The following is a 19,558-nucleotide window of genomic DNA, read 5'->3' as shown; positions in this document are numbered from 1 at the left end:
TACAACACCAACAATTACAATATTGAACTACTAATACTACATGCACAATTGCATTACAAATATCCTACAAATATCCCACAAATATCCCACAAATATCCCTAACACCCAAAGAATGAAGTAGTAAGCCCATAGGAATAAAAAGAGGTAAAGAAGAGGTAAATAGGCTAGGAAAGCTCGGGAAATGAATTAGTAAACTCAATGAGTTGGCTTAAAGGCCAACAAGCCCAAAAAGTAATAAGAGATAAAGATGTTGTAATTGGGCTGAGAAAGCCCAAAGGATCTAGCAAAAAGCCCATAGGAGTAAAGAGAGGTAAAGAGGAAGTAAATGGATCAAGGAAAATCGAGGAATGAAATAATGAAATGGGTTGGCATAGCAGGAATGCTTGTCAACAAAGTGGGCCTAGGAAGCCCTGAGCACAAAATTGACGAAGAAGTGTGCTGGCATGGTAGGAACATCAGCCCACAAGTCCATGGGGTAACAAGAAGTAAAAGGAAAAGTAAAAGTTATAGCAAACATGATGTAGTGATATGGTAGGATCAATAACCAAAAAGCCCACAGACATAGAAAAGGAAAACATAGGCTTGGTAGGAAGACGAGGGCTTTTACCCAAGCAATGCCTAGCCTAAGAAAGGATAAGAGGCAGAGAACATGAGCCTAAAAGCCCACACATTCTTCATGCCACAAAGGATAAACACCAAACCAGTACGTATAGCAGAATCAAACAAACATGGAGGCAGCAGAAATGATGTGAAGGCTAGAAAGAAACAAATTTAGATGAAGTGGAGCATGCACAAAGGGCTAGGGCACTACCTACTTGTACCTAGCTAATGCATGGGAGGTGGGCCACGTGTCAAGGTATTCAAAGGGTGTGGTTTGGTGGTGGGCAGAAAGAGGGGGTCTATTTTGGGATTTTCACTTAAGCTTCTTTGGTAAGGCATCTCACCCAAAAAGGGGTAAACATGGGCTAGAACCACTTGATGCATGCCATAGACGTAGGTAATGGAGAGACTTAATCCTTATATGGATAAGGGAAGTGAAAAATAGAGAGAGGTAAGAAACAAGACAAGCAATTTTGTTTGGGAATGAAAAGTGGTGCAACCAACACATTCAAAGCAATGGTAGTGGCTGAGTGCTGCCTGCAGGCCAATGGGCAATCTTGGAAGGAAACCCATAAGGAGCCAAAAGCAGTTGAGGGATAAAAATGGTAAATCCCACCGTGGAAGATAGTATAAAAAGTGGTAGCTGCGAATAGTAAAAGGGGAGGAACAAGAGATGGAAGGAAGGATAAGTAGAAAAGGGAAGAAAAGAATATATAGAAAATCAGAGAGACATAAATGGCAGGAATAGAGACATGCATCAATAGATTACCTTTTTCTCTCCCTCATGACAAACCCACTCTCTGAGAGATTGAGGATTGAAACTTAAACCATTTAGGCCATTTTTCCAAAGTGTGTAACTTCTATGGCAGAAGCCTTATTTGAGGTTACCCATATTAGGGATTAGTTCCCTTCTTAGACTTGCTTCTTCTGAGAAGCTAAGCCTACTTTTTTGGCAAACAAGTTCCCTTTTTTGTTATTAATGCTTACTGGGTGATTAGTTTGTTGTTTAGTTATTAAACTATCTGCTATAGCATTATTTCCATTTGTTGGATTATTCTACTATAACGTTATTGAGCTACCTTCCTTTATTTCGATGTTAGTATCATTTATTCCGTATTATAGTTATTCTGTCGTACTGTATTCCTGCTATAGCATCTGTAACAGTTGTTCCTGTTGTGGACATGCTGTAGACTCAACATGCAATGTCTTTACCAGAACACGTCTATATTGGGATGGCTAGACTTGTGCACAAAATGGCCTAAGGCATAGTCTATTTAGGCCAGCCCTAACTCTCAAACCCACGTAGTACAACAAGAAGGATCGAAGCCCAACAACACAAAAGGCCCACCACACGGGGGTATTTTGATCATTTTTTAGGTTTAGGGGGTACTCTAATCATTTTTAGGTTTCAGGATTTATTTTGGTCAATATTTAAGTTTCTTGGATATTTTGGTCATTTTTAAGTTTTAGGGGTATTTTGGTAATTTTATTGGTTTTAGGGTTATTTTGTTCATTTTATAGGTTTTAGGGGTATTTTGGTCATTTTTAGGCTTTGGGGGTATTTCAGTTATTTTATAGGTTTTTCGGGGTATTTCGGTGTTTTTTTAGGTTTCGAGGGTATTTTAATCATTTTATAGGTTTAAGGAGGTATTATAGTAATTTTTCGGTTTAAGTAATATTTCGGTTATTTTTTAGGTTTAGGGGGTATTTTGGAAATTTTTGAGGTTAAGTATTTTAGAGTTGGATGATTTGTAGAAATGATACTTGGATCATAATTGGGTCTAATTGGATACCTAATTAAAACCCAATTAACATTAATGTTAATTGGGTTAATACCCATTTAACCCAATTAATAATTGGGTGAGTTTGTCTTATTTAAGATGGTGGGTTTGGGTAGGCAAATGAATTTAGTTTAATTTTGCCACCACTAATTTTAAGGGAGATAGTAAAAGTAAAACCGAGAAGAGCGTGTGTGTGACAAAGCCAAGAGAATAGCTATTATATATATTTTGTAGAAAATAAAAGCTTATTCAAACTAGTAGATAACATATTATTGTTTACTAGAATTATAAGTTTAACATCAAGAAATGCCGAAATGCTTTGAAATTATTCTTGTCAATCATTATTGTCATCATCTTCCTCATCATAAAATCAATGAATATTATATAAATTCTCAATGCCAAGACAAAGAAACTACTAAATACTCTCACTAAGGAACACAATATGAAATTTAGTAATTTTCAATACACATTTTACTTACCAGTTGTTGATGCCCATTTTTACAAATCCATACTTAAAAGCCCATGAGGAAGAAAGCCCAATAAGAAGCAAGACTCAAAAGCCCATATGGAGGAAAGCCTAATGAAAAGCAAAGCCTAAAGGCCCACCAAGAAGATCAAAGAAAGAAATGTAAGGGAAAGCGATCTGTAGCAGAATGTAGATTTGCAACAGAATATAAATCTATAGCAGAATACAAATTTGCTGCAGAATATAGATCTTCAGCAGAATGGCTTCAGTAGATCAAGGCAAATTGGACCCAAGACCCTTTTAATCCAATTAACATTATTTGGCCCACAAAGGCCCAAATCCTTTTGTATAAAAGAATACGTGTGAAAACTAATATGAAAAAACACGATGAAAAGAAAAAAAGGAATAGCAGAAATTGTTAGCAGTAGGAGTTGCATGAAGGAAAGAAAATCCAAACCAAATTAAATGACAAACACAACAGGAGACACATGAAGAAATAAGTCAGAGACATACGGCAGAACGAAACAAAGTTATTCTACTATGACAGAAATAGCATGGGAACAAAAGAAGACAAAAAGAGAAGATTGCGGAGCAAGCATACAAGGGTCAGAGTACCACCAACTTGTACCCACCAATACAAGGGAGGTGGATCTATACTTGGTTTCTGGCCGTGAATTTTTTCAGGAATATACCCTACTGGGATGGTATCTTACCCAAAAAATGTAGTAGATGGCTAGGACCATCTGATGCATGCCATAGAGGTATGTGATGAGATAGCCCAATCCCTATCTATTTGAACCCAGAGGTAGAGGAATACAGCAAGAACAAACAAAATTGAATTTTGTCATGAAATAAGTAATGGTGCTGCAACGCATTCTAAGTAGAGGTAGTGGCCGAGTAACCAATGGGTTGGTTGGCAGTCTTGAAAGAATGCCCACAACAAGCCAAAAATAGTTGGTGAAACCCTATGAGTAAAAAGGAGAAATCTCATTGAATCAGTTCACTATAAAAGGAAGAGATAGTCATGGATGAAAGAGGACACTTAGAGGGAGAGACACTCAAGGAGAGGGGGATCCAAAAGGGAAAAGACCTAAGGGAGAAAAGCAACTCATGGCAAGATAGTAGTTAGAAACTAAGAGTAAAAAGAACAAAAAGAAAGAAAGAAAGAAAGTGGTAAAAAGAAGAGAGAAAAACATGACAGAAATATGGGCATGCATCAATAAACCATCTTTACCCTCCCTCTTAGCAAACCCACTCTTTGAAGTCCCCCATAAGTAATAGCTAGTAGCTGTTTAGGTCTATTCTCCAAAATGCACAACTTTGATAGCAAAAGTCTATGACAAGGTTGTTCAAGTTAGGATTTGGGTTTCTTCTTGGTTTATATATTCTATGGGAAGATTCAATATTTGATTTCACTCATTAGAACTTATATCTACTGTATTTAGTCATTCTGGTGTAGCACGTTTTTTATCTCGTTCTTTGCATCAATTATCCTGCCGTGGTATCTTCATTTACTATACTAGTTATTCTGCTGTAGCACATTTTATTATATTTACCGTGTTAGCTATTATACTAGCTAAACCTTTTCTGCTGAAGTTTTCTAATTTCTTTGTTATCACGTGTTTTACTTTTGACACGAACCAATCATTATTCTGCCATACACACATGTATACATTGTAGCTCATGTTTTGCCATTTATTTTATATATGAATATGTGAATACGTATAAGTTTATTTACGAATATATGTATGTATATATTTGAGAATATGCTAATCCATGTAAACTAACATTTACTTGATGGGTATTTTCTTTGGGTTTTAGATTTGTTTTTGTGCAGGAAGTGAAGAAATATTTTTTGTAGTGGAAAATGAAGAGTAGTCATTCACATTGTAGAAAAGTGTAGAACACTTTATTACACAGCAGAACACTTTACTGCACAGCAGAACTCTTTACTACACATCAGAAAGTTAAGAAAAATCAGCTCTACAGTAAAAAAATGCAAAAATGTCACGTTGCAGAAAAATGCTGAAGGTGTTACTACACATCAGAAAGTTAAGAAGAGTCAATCTTGTGGCAGAAAATGGAAAAAAATTCATTGTGCGACAGAAACAAAGGATAAACCCATTTTGCATGGTCTTCCCTTGAACTTTGGACTCAACGTTTGCGCACAAACTGGCAGCGACAGAATGGTACTTTGGAGCCCATTCTGCGGAGCACCAGGCCCAACTTACTTCTTAGAAAAAGCCTAGACTAAACATTGTCTAATAACATCAAGACGCGGTAGAAGAAACATAAAAGAACTCTCAACACACCAGTCAAGAATTTCAGTAGTAGCCAAAGATCAGAACTAGCTTGTCTAGTTATTTTATTTTGAGTGACTTGCATTTTGTTATTAATACTTTAATGAGCAAAGGAGAAAGTTTGAAAAAATACAAATAGAAGAACTAATGTAATCCATAACAACTAAACAACCTTATGTGACCTAATTCTATTATATGAAAACATTAATTATGCTTATTGTAAATTTAATATCAAGTCAGAGATACATTTTTTTCCAAGTTCGTTTCAGTTTAGAAACTTCAGATTTCAACTGAATCAAATCTAATTGACACAAACCATGTATGATAAAAGCACTGGGAAGAAACACCACCACCTTTGGAAAATTTTTGGCATATCCGAAGGTGAGGCTAGAATTCAACCTCGAAGAGTTCCTCAGGCATTTCATTTCCTCAAATTTCATATAACAACTTCTCAAATACTTTCATATGTTCAGATTGCAGAGCAATGGCGACTGATAAACTCCCATCATTAGTTGGGCTTGGTATTATAAACGATAACCCCTCATACGGAATCCCACCAGGTCCCATGAATATGGGCCTACCCCACCCAAAATCAGCATCATGGATTGGCAGTCTAACCCAGCTAGTTATACCAAGATTTGGACAACGAAAAGTATGTGCCCCACGAACAAGGGCTGATAGATCAGGCTGAAGTTCTAGATAGTCAAGGGCTGATCTCAAATAATCATTGTCCATCCGTGCCAACGCATCATGAATTCTGCTTGCCGCATACCATGTGGGTTTAGATTGGAGATCACCTGCTAAAGCTGTTGGTGTGGCAGTGAAGATCACATTACCAAAGTAACCAGGTGGGAGTTGGGGACGCAACCTAGACCGTCCATCAGTTGCAATATACAATTTGGTTTCTTGGTCATCAGGAAGTGCACGAGCCTTGCATGTGCATCTCCACACGTGACCTGACAGCATCTCATATGAACTATAGTTGATTGTGTTTCCATCTTCTCTGGATTTAGCTTTGAGTATATTCAGCTGGTCTCGAGTTATTTTGAAAATTGAGACTGTTGTACACTCGGGACCTGATTTTGTAGATTGAACAGGGTTTTTCATTGGAGGAGCAGGCTGGTATTCAATGTGCTGGAATGTAGGTTGAGGTGGATCACGGGCCCGTAGTAGGGTCCGGTCAATGAACGGTGGAATGGTAACATCAAGACCCCGAGCTACATCTGACCATGCATTCACAAAGTGGAGACCAGAAAATCCATCTGCCACGTGGTGTTGCATGCCAACACCAAGTGAGGCCCCTCCACATTTAAAATATGTTACCTGCACAAGAAGAGGAAAAGTGAAGAGTCCGTTAGCTCAACTGTAAAATAAATAATAATAATAAATTACTTAAGTGAATAAATTCATATAAGTGGAGTTATCTAAACATTAACTGTTTTTGTCATTAGTTGAAATTTGGCTTTGCTTTTGTATGACTTAGATAAATGTAGTTCGAGACCACCAAAGAAAGTATCTAAAATCTTTCATAAATTTTCTAATTAACAACTGCCAAAACCAGAGATCAATACCATCTAATTCACAACTGCAAAAACCAAACAAAACAAATTGCAAATTATAGCATTCTCTATTAGACTAGAAGGTTCACTTGCAAAGCATGTGAGCTGTAGTTTCTAACCTGTGAAAAGACAGATTACTTTTACAATCATTTGAAGCCTCTTATTGTAAATCTACACTTATTGCCTGATTTCTGATATTGAACAAAAAGTAAGGATCTTTTGGGAAGAAATAAAGGGAAGTACTACACAATAAAAAACGGAAATACAAGTCATTGATGTCCTAAAGCTGGACTTATTTACCAAGCAATCAGGGAACCAGTGGCAGGTAAATATTGATCCATGCCTAAAGGATCATATCATCAAGAAACTTTGTTTTTAATTAACTCCTAGAAATTTTTAGTGATGAATTATGTATCATCAAGTAATTTTTTTGTATACCATTGGGAATAAATTAAATTGGCTTCTGAGTTCTGAGGTAGGTGGCTTGTTAGGGTATTTTAAACACCAAAAGGAAAATCACTAGTACTACCGATCAACAATTTTCCTCCAATTCTGAGACAAAACAATGAAAAAAGCAAGCAAAGGCAAAAACAAGTTGTACTGTTATACAGTATAGTCCCTCCCTGGCTCCCTCTCTCTCCACTCTGGCATTTTTTTTTTTTGGTTGTATCAGACACAGTTTGTTTAACTACCACTAGAGTTTGAATTTATATTATTAACATAAAAGAAACATTTAGTATCCATTGAATAGACAAAAGGTGCAACACCCCTTCTCCCCCCCCCCTCCCCCCCCCCCCCCCCCCCCCCCCCCCCCACAACAAAATAAAAAAATAAAAATAAAAATAAAAAAACCATAAAAGTAGCCATATACTTCTAGGAATCACCAGTCATATAATTATTAAGCATCATTTTAGGCAGCTAATTCAAGAAAGGTGGCAATAATCTAGTAAAGATAATAAGTTGGCAGAAGAAATTGTTAGGTGCTCTATAAACCATCCTGCTACCCATCCAATAGTCATGAATAATAAGGTCAAATCACAATTCAAAGGTCCTGGTCCTACCACAGTATTCTGAGCCATTTAAGACATTCATTCTGAGAAGTACCAAATAAATCAATATTATTGACACACATCAAAATGTCTTATGACCAAGCATGCTGTCACACAGTTGAAAAGCAGCTAGATGACTAAAATGAGAATGACTAACAGTAAAAAAGAACTTCATTTTAAGTAACCTAAATGTTCCACAGGCTGCTTTCGTTACCAATCGATAAGTGTATCACAGATCATGCGTCAAAAACATTAAGTAACAGGGAAAACATTACTTATAAGAAATGGCTTGGTATACTGGATATTCTTCTTTTGTGAAAACAAATCAATTTTTCTTCAATGATTTGTTGCTGCATTCTACATTTTATCAAGCAATCATTTTTAATTTTTATTTCATGTTACTTCATTTCTTTGGCTTTCTTTAATTGATCACCCCTTTGGGTCAAATGGTTGAACCATTCAATGATTCATTAAAATATTCAACTTGACCTTGAAAAAACCAATAAGAAAGCACTTTTTTTCTTATAGAGTTGAAATGTTCAATGAATCATTGAAAATTTCAATTTAACATTAATTGAACCAATGAAGGAGTCAGGTTGCTGGAGTCAAGCTCCACCAGTCATATTCCTTCAGTGACACTTTTCTTTTTGTGCGGGTTCTATTTTTTCCCCCTAGGGATGTTCATTAGAAATTTTAACATGTAGCCCTCTTAGTCTTACAGATCAGGTCCCATTAAATGAATTTTGGTTAAACAGTTACACTATTGATTTTGTTTACAAGATTCTTCAAGCTGGGAAAATCTAGAAACAAAATCATTAGCCCAAATCTTGAAGAATCAAGTCAAATATATTAGCAATTTGTTTGATTCGAATCCATCATTGGGCATTCTGTAAACATAAAAAAGAGCACCATTTCAAAAACAGATCATTCAGTGCAATACCAAAATAAGAACTAGCTTTAGAATGTATATTTATTTGGCCCCTTTAACCGGTTATGAAGTAAGTAATAAATAGTTAGAGAAGCAACTTGAGTGAGCCAGATTTTGCTTTCACAGTTTACAATGGCAAACCAGGAAAACTGCTTTCAATTGGGAAAGATATTCCAAGTCAAAATTAGACCATGTTATGGCCATTGTGAGTTCAGCATTTATATGATGATATAAATGCTGAATTCATAATGGTCACAACACTAGGATAATAGTTGCCATGGATGACCTGTTGATTTCCTAAATGATACATTCCTTACTTCCAAGGGGACCAGAGCTACATATAACCTTTTACACGAATTCAATAATAATTATTATTATTATTATTTTTGTATTTCTGAAATTTGTTAACTATGGCTGGGCCCTTAAATCATATGAAGTTGTAGCTCAGCCCCTCCTAATTTCATTACCAAAAAAAAAAAAAAAAGCCATTATTACTCCCACCACCAAAGTATCCCAGCCACTTTTTCAGCCCAACAGAACAAACCGAAATCAAATTAATATCTTATAACTGTCAACGGCGGACCAACAATAACAACAAAAAACAGCTATTAAATGACAGGAGAACATTAAAGTTGTAGTAATAAATATAAAGTAGATTCACATGAAGAGAGAGAGAGAATGGTACCTGCAAGACCAAGAGAGGATAAGTCTCAATCCCTTTGGAATAATCGACGGAGGGAATGAGCTGGCGAAGTTCCAAAGTGGGTGAAAAGTCACCGAAATCATTGATGAGGGAATTGGTGTGGGCTTCCACAAACAGCACTCCCTGCCCATTACAATCAATCTCGATCCTACCATCTTCGTCACGCTTCAATCGACCAGCCATTGGGTAAAACAGGACTAAGGCCTTGCTCAGTGCCTCTTTCAGTACTTGGGAATCCAACAACTTCAACTTCTCCTTCTTCTTGTTATCATCATCGCAATTACTTGGTCTGTAAAAGTACACGCTGGGAGTGTGGAACCGAGGGACCACAAGATCTACATTCGAGTTCCATAGACTCACCACTGGGGTTTCCCCCGCCGGCTGAACCATCGTCGACTCCTTCACCTCCACCACCAACATCTTTCTTTCTTTCTTTCTTTCGTTACACCCCTACACCCACCATTTAATTACATTTTTAAATGAAAATTAATTGCAAGTAAAACTGTCAAAAGTCTTAGAACAATTCATAATTACCGCATTCGTTAGGGTATTTTTTAATAAATTATTTTTAAAACATTTTAATATCACTTTTAAAAAAATATATAAAAAATTATCAATTACTTTTTTTTTCATAAAAATTTATTTGAGAAACAAAATAATTACTAAACACACACTTAATAACACTTTTCCACTAAATTTAAACATATTATTTATATTATTTAACCTAGTAAACACACACTTAATAACACTTTTCCACTAAATTTAAACATATTATTTATATTATTTAACCTAGTAGTATATCTTTTAAATTTCTAAATTTACCTTGTTTCGCATGGTGCGCCAGACAGCAGGCATTAATTTAATTAATAAATTAAAAAAAAAAAAAAAATGGAGAATCCCAAGTGGATATGATACTCCAGTCGCTACCAAATCGTCAAGGATTCAAACTTAACTATAATATGAAAAAAGTTTATACTTGTCTGAATTAATGAATGAATTGGTAGCGGCAGAAGGCATTCTTGACTTCCAATGTTGAAGCCAATGTTGGTGAAACTTCTACTTCTCAACCTAAGTCGAAAGGCAAGGGTAAGAAGAAAAAGAAAAAAAGGACTTCACCAACAAGAGGGTAAATAATTGCTTAGGGGTTGCTGATAAAGGAAAGAAAATCAAAAAAAGTGTTCCATTGTGGTGAGAAAGGACATTGAAGAATTTGTCCAATATTAAAGGCTGCAAGAACAAAGGTATGATTAATACATTCCTTCTTGAAATATGTTTGGTCAGAATCCCACGGATTCCTGGTGTGTGGATTTAGGTTGTACTAATCATATCTGCAATTCCTTGCAGGGGTTCCAGGAGACTAAAAGCTTAAAGAAGGGGAGTTGTTTCTTACTTTGGCTGATGGAGCAAGATTCCAGTTGTAGCTGTTGGTGTTTTGTAATTTATGTTTGAATCTAGAATTTTAATATTAGAAGACTGTTTGTATGTACCTAATGTTCGTAGGAATTTATTTCTGCTACTTACTTAGGTAAACATGGATATTGTGTTATCCTGAAAGACAATGTTGTAATAAAGAAGGATAAAGTGTTTATCTGTTCTGGCAATATTGTGGATGGTCTTTATATTTTAACTCCTGATAAGCATGAATTATATAATTCTGAATTAGATAATAATCTCATGTAAAATCATTAAAGAGAAAGTTTCCTTTTACTAGTGATGCATATCTTGGCATTGCGTTTGGGTCATATAATTCAAATAGGATTCAAAGACTGATCAAAGATGGACTCTTAGAGCCCATGGACTTTGATGAATTTCCATTTGTGAATCTTGTTTGGAAGGTAAAATGACCAAACGACCTTTTAATGGAAAAGGTAGAAGAGCCCAAGATTTGCTAGAGCTAGTGCATTCTGATGTATATGGTCTTTGTCTATCCAAGCAAGAGGTGGCTATGAGTAGTTCATTACTTTCACTGATGATTATCAAGATTTGGTTATGTGTACCTAATGAAACGGAAGTCTGAAGCCTTTGAAAAGTTCAAAGAGTTTAGGGTTGAAGTTGAAATCAATTAGGTAAACGCATAAAGGCATTCGATCTGATTCGTGGTGGCGAATACCTTCTTGGGGATTTAAGGATTACTTAACTAGAAGGATTGTATCCCAATTGACTGCACTGTGGAACTCCACAACAAAATGGTGTAGCAGAAAGAAGGAATAGGACTCTTTAGATATAGGTCCATGATGAGTATTCAACTCTATCTATTTCTTTGGGGATGCTTAAACATAGCAATGTATCTTCTAATTTATAACTTCGAAGTTGTTCTAAAACACCTGTAGAGTTGTGGAATGGGCGTAAGCCTAGTATGAAAATCTCCATATTTGGGGTTGTCCAGCACATGTGTTAAAGGAAAGTCTGACAAGTTACAGTTTAAACAGAAGTGGTTTCTTTGTTGGGTATCCAAAGGAACTGTTGGAGTTTATTTATAGTCATAAAGATAATAAGTGTTTGTTAGCAAAAGCAAATTCTTGAAAATGACTATATGAATGATTATACTCCTAGAAGTAGAGTTGTGTTGTCTGAAATAAATGAACCTGTAAATGAACAACCAATAGATGAAACTAAGGACGATATGGCTGTATAGATACACCATAAGATACTACTCATGACATGTCTAGTAACTCAAGTGCCTCGTCGTAGTGGGAGAATTGTTCGGCCTCCTATAAGATTCATAGGTTTAGGAGAAACTTATGAAGCTATCTCAGAGAGTCTGAATCGGATCCCTATACCTATGAAGAGGTAATGAATGATAGAGATGCACATCATTGGGTCCAAGCTATGAAATCTGAATTAGATTCCATGTATTTCAATCAAGTTTGGGATCTTATAGAGTGCTAACAGCATTAAACCTGTTGGTTGCAAATGGGTTTACAAGAGGAAGAGAGGGATAGAGGAAAGGTGAAACCTTTAAGCAAGCTAGTGGCGAAAGGGTATCACAAAAAGAAAGTATGATTATGATAAAACCTTTTCTCCAGTAACAATGCTTAAATCTATCAGAATTCTCTTATCCATTGCTGCTCATTATGATTATGAGATTTGGCAAATGGATGTCAAGACTGCATTTCTCAATGGCAATCTTGAAGAGGAAATCTATATGATGCAACTGAAAGGTTCATAACTAAGAACCAAGAGCATATGATATGCAAGTTGAAAATGTCTATTTATGGACTTAAGCAAGCATCTAGGTCATGGAACATTAGATTTGATCAAGCAATCAAGTCATTTGGTTTGAGCAAAATCTTGATGAACCATGTGTGTACAAAAGACATTGTGATAAAGTAGTAATGTTCCTAGTGCTTTATGTTGATGATATTCTACTCATTGGAAATGATGTAGGAGTAATGTCATCAGTAAAGGTTTGGTTGTCAAGTCAATTTGATATGAAGGACCTGGGTGAAGCTAACTTTATTCTAGGGATCAAGCTTTGGCGAGATCGCAAGAATAAGATGTTAGGCTTATCACAAGCTGGATATATAGATAGGTTTAGAACGGTTTAGCATGCAAAACTCCAAGAAAGGATTACTTCCTTTCAGACATGGAGTTCCCTCTGTCTGTATAACCAGGCCTAAGACTCAAGAGGAGAATATAGATGAGACAAGTTCCTTATGCTTCTGCAGTGGGAAGTCTCATGTATGTCATGCTTTATACTAGACCAGATATCTGTTATTCAGTTGGCATGGTCAGTCGATATCAATCAAATCCAGGGCCAAACACTGGCAAGCTGTAAAGCATATTCTTAAGTATCTACGAGAATGAAAGATTATATGCTTGTTTACCGAAATGAGGATTTGAAAACCTATTGGCTATACAGATTCAGATTTTCAATCTGATCTAGATTTCAGAAAATCCACATCAAGATGTGTTTTCACCTTGGGAGGTGGAGCCATAAGTTGGCGGAGTGCAATCTTGTATTGCAGACTCTACCATGGAAGCAGAATATGTTGTTGCTTGTGAGGCAGCAAAGGAAGCTGTATGGCTCAAGAAATTCCTTTCTGACCTTGGTGTAATGGGAATGGAGCAAGTTCCAATCACATTGTTTTGTGACAACAGTGGAGTAGTTGCACAATCTAAAGATCCAAGGAATCATAAGAAAGGAAAGCACATTGAGAGAAAGTAACATATCATTCAAGATATTGTTGCTCGTGGAGATGTGGTGGTAGCAAGATTGAAAGTCCAAATAATTAGCAGATCCATTTACTAAAATTTGCCTCAAAGGACTTTCGAGTCACATTTGGAAAGAATGGGAATTAGATTAGTGCACAATAGTCTTTAGGGCAAGTGGGAGATTGTTAGGATTAGTGCCCTTAATCCTATTGTATGATGCTATGTATGATATTAAGTTTGACATTGTGTATGACATATGTATGACTTAATATTGTGCTTAATGAATTTGTTTTATGGCGAAAAGCACATTTTAGTCCCTACATTTTAGACGATTCTCATTTTAGTCCCTAAATTTTATTTTTACCGCTTTTAGTCCTATTCTGAAAACGCTTCCGTTTTAATCCTTGCTGTTACATCATAAACGGAAAAAGCTGACGTGGCAAACGGCAGAATAAATAATACCTAATTAATGTCCAAGTGGCTTAAATTAATCATAAAAAATGCCACGTCAGCATTTAAATTAAAAAAATTAATTTATTAATTTTAACTAAATAAAAAAATTAAAAATAGAATTAAAAACTAAAAATATAGGAATTAAAATCTAAGTGTCTTAACAAGAACACAAACTTAGATCCAAGAAGAACACAAACCAAAAATTTAAAAAAAAAAAAAAAAAAAAAAAAAACCAAGACACAATTCCAGATACAAGAAAGAAAGAAAAAAACACCCACATGCAAACACTTTCTTCCTTCGCTCAAACTCACTCAAAAAACAACTCCCAGATCTCAAATATAACAACGCTCTCTCTCTCTCTCTCTCTCTCTCTCAAAATGTCATCCCAACAACAGCAACAGAAGCCAAGAACCCAAATCCAATCCAAAGCCACAAGCAAAACACAAGATCTCCCTCCATATAAACCCACCTAGCAATGGTGGAGCTGAAGCAAAAAAAATCCTGGGTCGAAGGAGGAGAGATAGCCGGGGCGAAAAGAGAAGAAGACGAAGAGGAGATAGCGTTTGGGTCGGCCTTTGGAGTGGTGATTGGGTGGCGTTTGGGTCACGTTTGGGTGGAGATGGGTTGGAATTGAGGTTGTGTTTGGGTGGTTGAACGAAGTAGGGGTGTGCTCACCGTGGGTCTGGGTTTGCCGCTGTGGGTCTAGGATTTGCTCGCCGTGGGTATGCTGCCATGGGTTTGGGTTTTTCTCGTTGTGGGTCTATTTTTTTTTTTTTTTTTTTGGTGGTGGGTTTTGCTCACAGTCATGCTCTTCAGTGGTGGTGGTGTCGGCAATGGGTTGTGGTCGGGGTTTGTGTTCACAGTGGTTGCTGTGTATGTGGTGTGGGTTGGATTCAAGTTCGATGGTCATGGTGTGGGTCACGATGGGTCAGAGTGTGGCTCATGGTTGTAGTCAAGGTGTGGGTCAGAGTGTGGTTCATGGTTGATTGTAGTACGGTGCCAGGGGTTGGGTTTGAATCAGTGGTGCTGGGGTTTCGACGGTGTTGTTAAATTTACACTAATGATTAGATTTGTGTACTTAGTTGTGGTGGTGTTGTAGATCTTGCCTCTAGATCTGGATTTCGTTTCTTGTTTTTAGGATGTATTTCTGTAATTTGGCACTCTCAGATTCAAGTAATGGAATTTGCTTNTTAATAAATTAAAAAAAAAAAAAAAACGTAAAGCATTAATTGCGTGCTGAACTGGTAAAGTAGAATAGAGTATTCAGTAAGTAAGAATAGAGTCTTGATGGAAATGAAACTTTCCGTGTCTGGTTAGTGGTTGGTTGAAGAGATAAGGGTTAAGGCCCTCACCCAGCTCACCTAAACTTAATTTCTTAATCCATCCAAATTAGGCCCAAGTTATTTTTGTTAAGCAAATTCCCAACTCTTTCAATTGAGGAACAAAGGCCCACTACAGAGGACCAACCTAATAATTCTGCTCTAATTTAATTTAATTTAATTTGAGGTCTAAACTAAATTTTAATCATTTTTTTATCTATAATTGTATTAGCGTGCAATAATCTATAATTGTATTAATGTACAATGAGTTGATAAAATGTAACTGTAAATGTAATATTAAATAATTGAGTGGCACTAATAAAACATTAACTTAATCTATATCATTAATAATAAGATTTTTTGTTTGAATTTTAATACCTAAATTCTTAAACTCTCTAAAATACTTTTATCTTTTAGTTAAATAATTTTAAATTAAATAACACAAACCAGTTAAAAGAGTAATTTATGTTCTTAAATTTTAAACTTTTTTCTTTATCTTCTCCCTTCGACCCAAAAATATAAAATACTATCTCTATCTCATTTTTAAATATTAGAGCACCCACACTAGATGTGGGATATGTGTCAAATGCTAAATATTTGGCACATATCCCACACCAAACCCAATTTTAGCCCATTTAGTAGATGTGACATATGTTATTTTTTTTGCAACATTAAACAGTATCGTGGCAAATTTGCCACGGTACGGAAGGCATGTGGCAAAATTTTTTTTCTTTTAATGTGTAGATTGTGTTGATGAGTTGTAATAAATATTATTTTAATGTGTAGTAAATATTATTTTAGTGTATAGAATTGAATTATAAAACATCTGATAAATGAGATGATGTGGTAAAATAATAAAGTAAACCTTTGGTGTGGTAAAATGGCATAATTTTAAAACATCTGCTACGGATGCTATCCAACATTACTTTACCTATTTTTTAAAAATAAAATATACACAATTATTTATATATCATTTTTAAAAATTATAACATTAAAAAAATAAAACAAAAAAATATTATTGCCTTAAGAGTCTATTATAATAATATTTGAGTAGTACTTTAATAATATTATGTTAGGTTGTATAGGCAGAGGGAAAGTTAGAAAAATAAGTAGAGAAACTGAGAAAGGGCAAAATAGAAAAAAAAAATTTATTTTTTATTTTTATTAGATGTGCTTGTGTAGTTGTACTTGTAGGTAAAAGAGAGGGATTTTTTTTTTTGGGTAAAGATAACAACAAACCACCGCCACTTACCTCCAACAATAGTTATTGTCAATGAGAACTATTTTTTGGTATGCAACCAAACAATAAAAATTAAATCATTTTCTACTGAAAATATTTTTCATTATATATAAAACATTTTGCTTCGAAATAAACAGATAGAATGTATAATTTATGTATTTAATATTTTTTACAAAAACAAATTTAATTAATGAGCATCTGACTTTTAACACGTCATCTTTTGTGGGGGTAAACTAAGATAATAATAAAAAAAAAAATTAAAAGCCAAAATAATCATATTGAAATCCCAGTCTGACCAACCAAAAGACAAAGTTTACTCTGCATCCGGTGTAAGGAAGGACATACTTTCGCCAACCAAACCAAACATATGTAAAAAGAATAATAAGAAACTGTTAAATTTGAGACGAAGTAGTAAATACACAGCGTGAACAATTTCAAATTAGCTTTCATTATTATTAGTACTTTATTGAAAGCTACAATATATATATATATATATATGTCCTCCATTTCGTTTGGGCAAATTCATCGCCGGCCCCAGAGATTGTGTGTTAGGAGGACTTATGTTATGATGAATGTAATTTTTTTTTTTTTTTTTTTTTAATTTCTGCGTTTGTGTTCTTCTTGGATCTGAGTTTGTGTTCTTGTTAAGACACACTTAGATCTTAATTCCTATTATTTTTAGTTTTTAATTTAGTTTTTAATTTTTTTTATTTAGTTAAAATTAATAAATTAATTTTTTTAATTTAAATGTTGACGTGGCATTTTTTATTATTAATTTAAGCCACGTGGACATTAATTAGGTATTATTTATTCTGCCGTTTGCCACGTCAGCTTTTTTCGTTTCTGATGTAACGGCAAGGATTAAAACGGAAGCATTTTCAGAATAGGGACTAAAAGCGGTAAAAATAAAATTTAGGGACTAAAATGAGAATAGCCTAAAACTGTAGGGACTAAAATGTGCTTTTCGCCTTATTTTATTGTTATCTAAAGTAATGATAACATGAATATTCGGACATTATCATTTGGTCCATGAGATGCATAGTATGTGATTTATGTGAAAAGTCACAGAAGATATAAATCACAAATTTTTTGTAAACTCAGAATTATAGTTCATAGTCGGTGATGAAATTGGGCATTTCATCTGCGAAGACTATAACAAATCAACCATGATAATTTGTCTTGATCATGAAAGTGGAGACTTCTGGTTGATGTGTTAATATGTTTTAAGAGTTAAGACATATTAAACTGGACCATTGTGAGATTTATTATTTTCCTAAGGACTGTCATATGAATAATAAATCTCACGACTTGTATTTGCATGAACTCTTAATCCTAAGAGAATAATGGACCTGATCATAAGGTGTAGGTTGCTTTGATATATCAGGAGTGAGATCTATAGTAATGGTCAAAACCTCAGTATGTTGGGCAGCCACATTTAGTATTGATGGAACATGTATTCTCCATATGGAATTCATAGTCTCTTAATGGAGATATAAAGTATTCCTTTGAGATAAGTTTAATAAGTTTGTTATTTAGAGAGTTAGGCCTAACTACTTTAGTAAGATTGTTAGGATTAGTGTCCTTAAATCCTATTGTATGATGCTATGTATGATATTAAGTTTGACATTGTGTATAACTTAATATTGTGCTTAATGAATTTGTTTTATTGTTATCTGAAGTAATGATAACATGAATATTCGGATATTATCATTTGGTTCATGAGATGCATAGTATGTGATTTATGTGAGAAGTCATAGAAGATATAAATCACAAGTTCTTTGTAAACTCAGAATTATAGTCGGTGATGAAATTGGGCATTTCATCTGCGAAGACTATAACATATCAACCACGATGATTTGTCTTGATCATGGAAGTGGAGACTTCTGGTTGATGTGTTAATATGTTTTAAGAGTTAAGACATATTGAACTGGACCATTGTGAGATTTATTATTTTCCTAAGGACTGTCATATGAATAATAAATCTCACGACTTGTATTTGCATGAACTCTTAATCTTGAGAGAATAATGGACCTGATCATAAGGTGTAGGTTGCTTTGATATATCAGGAGTGAGATTTATAGTAATGGTCAAAATCTCAGTATATTGGGCAGCCACATTTAGTGTTGATGGAACATGTATTCTCAATATAGAATTCATAGTCTCTTAACGGAGATATAAAGTATTCCCTTGAGATAAGTTTAATGAGTTTGTTATTCAGAAAGTTAGGCCTAACCACTTTAGTAAGACTAAAATATATATTTATGGAATTGGATTTCATAAATATATAATGAATAACATTAAAGGATTAAACCAGGTACTCAAGGATTAAGATGTAGTAATTTACAAAGTGGCAGTCTATATTAATGACTTTGTATTACTATGAATATTTTATGAAGGGGTTGCATGTATAATAAAGTCTTGGGATATAATTTATTGGTAAGGCCTAGAGTGCAACTATATTTATATAGTGGTATTAAATATAGTTAATGGTAACTTTGGACTTATCAAGAGTTGACAGAAAAGCGCAAGGCCCATTGGAGCTAGTGTCTTATTGGTCCCACTCCAAGCCACACACTTAAGTCCAATTGGAAAGGCCCAAAAGGCCAGCCCAATTAGATAATTGGTTAGATAAAAAGGGAAAAACGTACAGAATTTTCAAGGGAGAAAAACATCATTGAAAGGTGGTGTGTATGAGTGTGTAAGTCACTCTTTTGATCATCCCTTTGTAACCAATTGAGAGTCCACACTTCTTGGGCGTTAGTGGAATTAGAGTGAAGACTAAAAGTATTCCTAAGTGCTTCAATCTTCGGGTTTTGAAATTCACCGCTTCAAGGTACGCTCATTTGTTCTCTAATTCTGAAATTTTACTTAACGCATGTTATCAACTTCGAATGATGTAGATCCGTTTTAAACTTAATATTCCGATGTGTTCATCTTTAAATCCATCATGACTAAAGGTTTCTCTAGGGTTGGGATAGGTTTGCTAAGGTTTCCTGGCTAGAGGA

General features: G+C 34.9%; 1 protein-coding gene across 1 annotated transcript; it reads right to left on the bottom strand.

Moving 5' to 3' along the window:
* Nucleotides 1-5,311: 5,311 nt before the first annotated feature.
* LOC112024953 (shikimate O-hydroxycinnamoyltransferase) lies at nt 5,312-9,865 on the bottom strand. Its single transcript, XM_065764352.1, has 2 exons — nt 9,369-9,865; nt 5,312-6,470 (listed from the first exon to the last, which is right to left on the bottom strand). The coding sequence occupies exons 1-2, from the start codon at nt 9,804-9,806 to the stop codon at nt 5,577-5,579; spliced, it is 1,332 nt and encodes a 443-aa protein (XP_065620424.1). The 5' UTR covers nt 9,807-9,865; the 3' UTR covers nt 5,312-5,576.
* Nucleotides 9,866-19,558: the final 9,693 nt, after the last annotated feature.

Source organism: Quercus suber, unplaced genomic scaffold, assembly GCF_002906115.3.
Source record: "Quercus suber isolate HL8 unplaced genomic scaffold, Cork oak 2.0 scaffold_553, whole genome shotgun sequence".
Classification (NCBI taxonomy): Eukaryota; Viridiplantae; Streptophyta; class Magnoliopsida; order Fagales; family Fagaceae; genus Quercus; species Quercus suber.
Note: the sequence above shows the minus strand (reverse complement) of the source record. Positions and strands in the feature narration are given on the sequence as shown.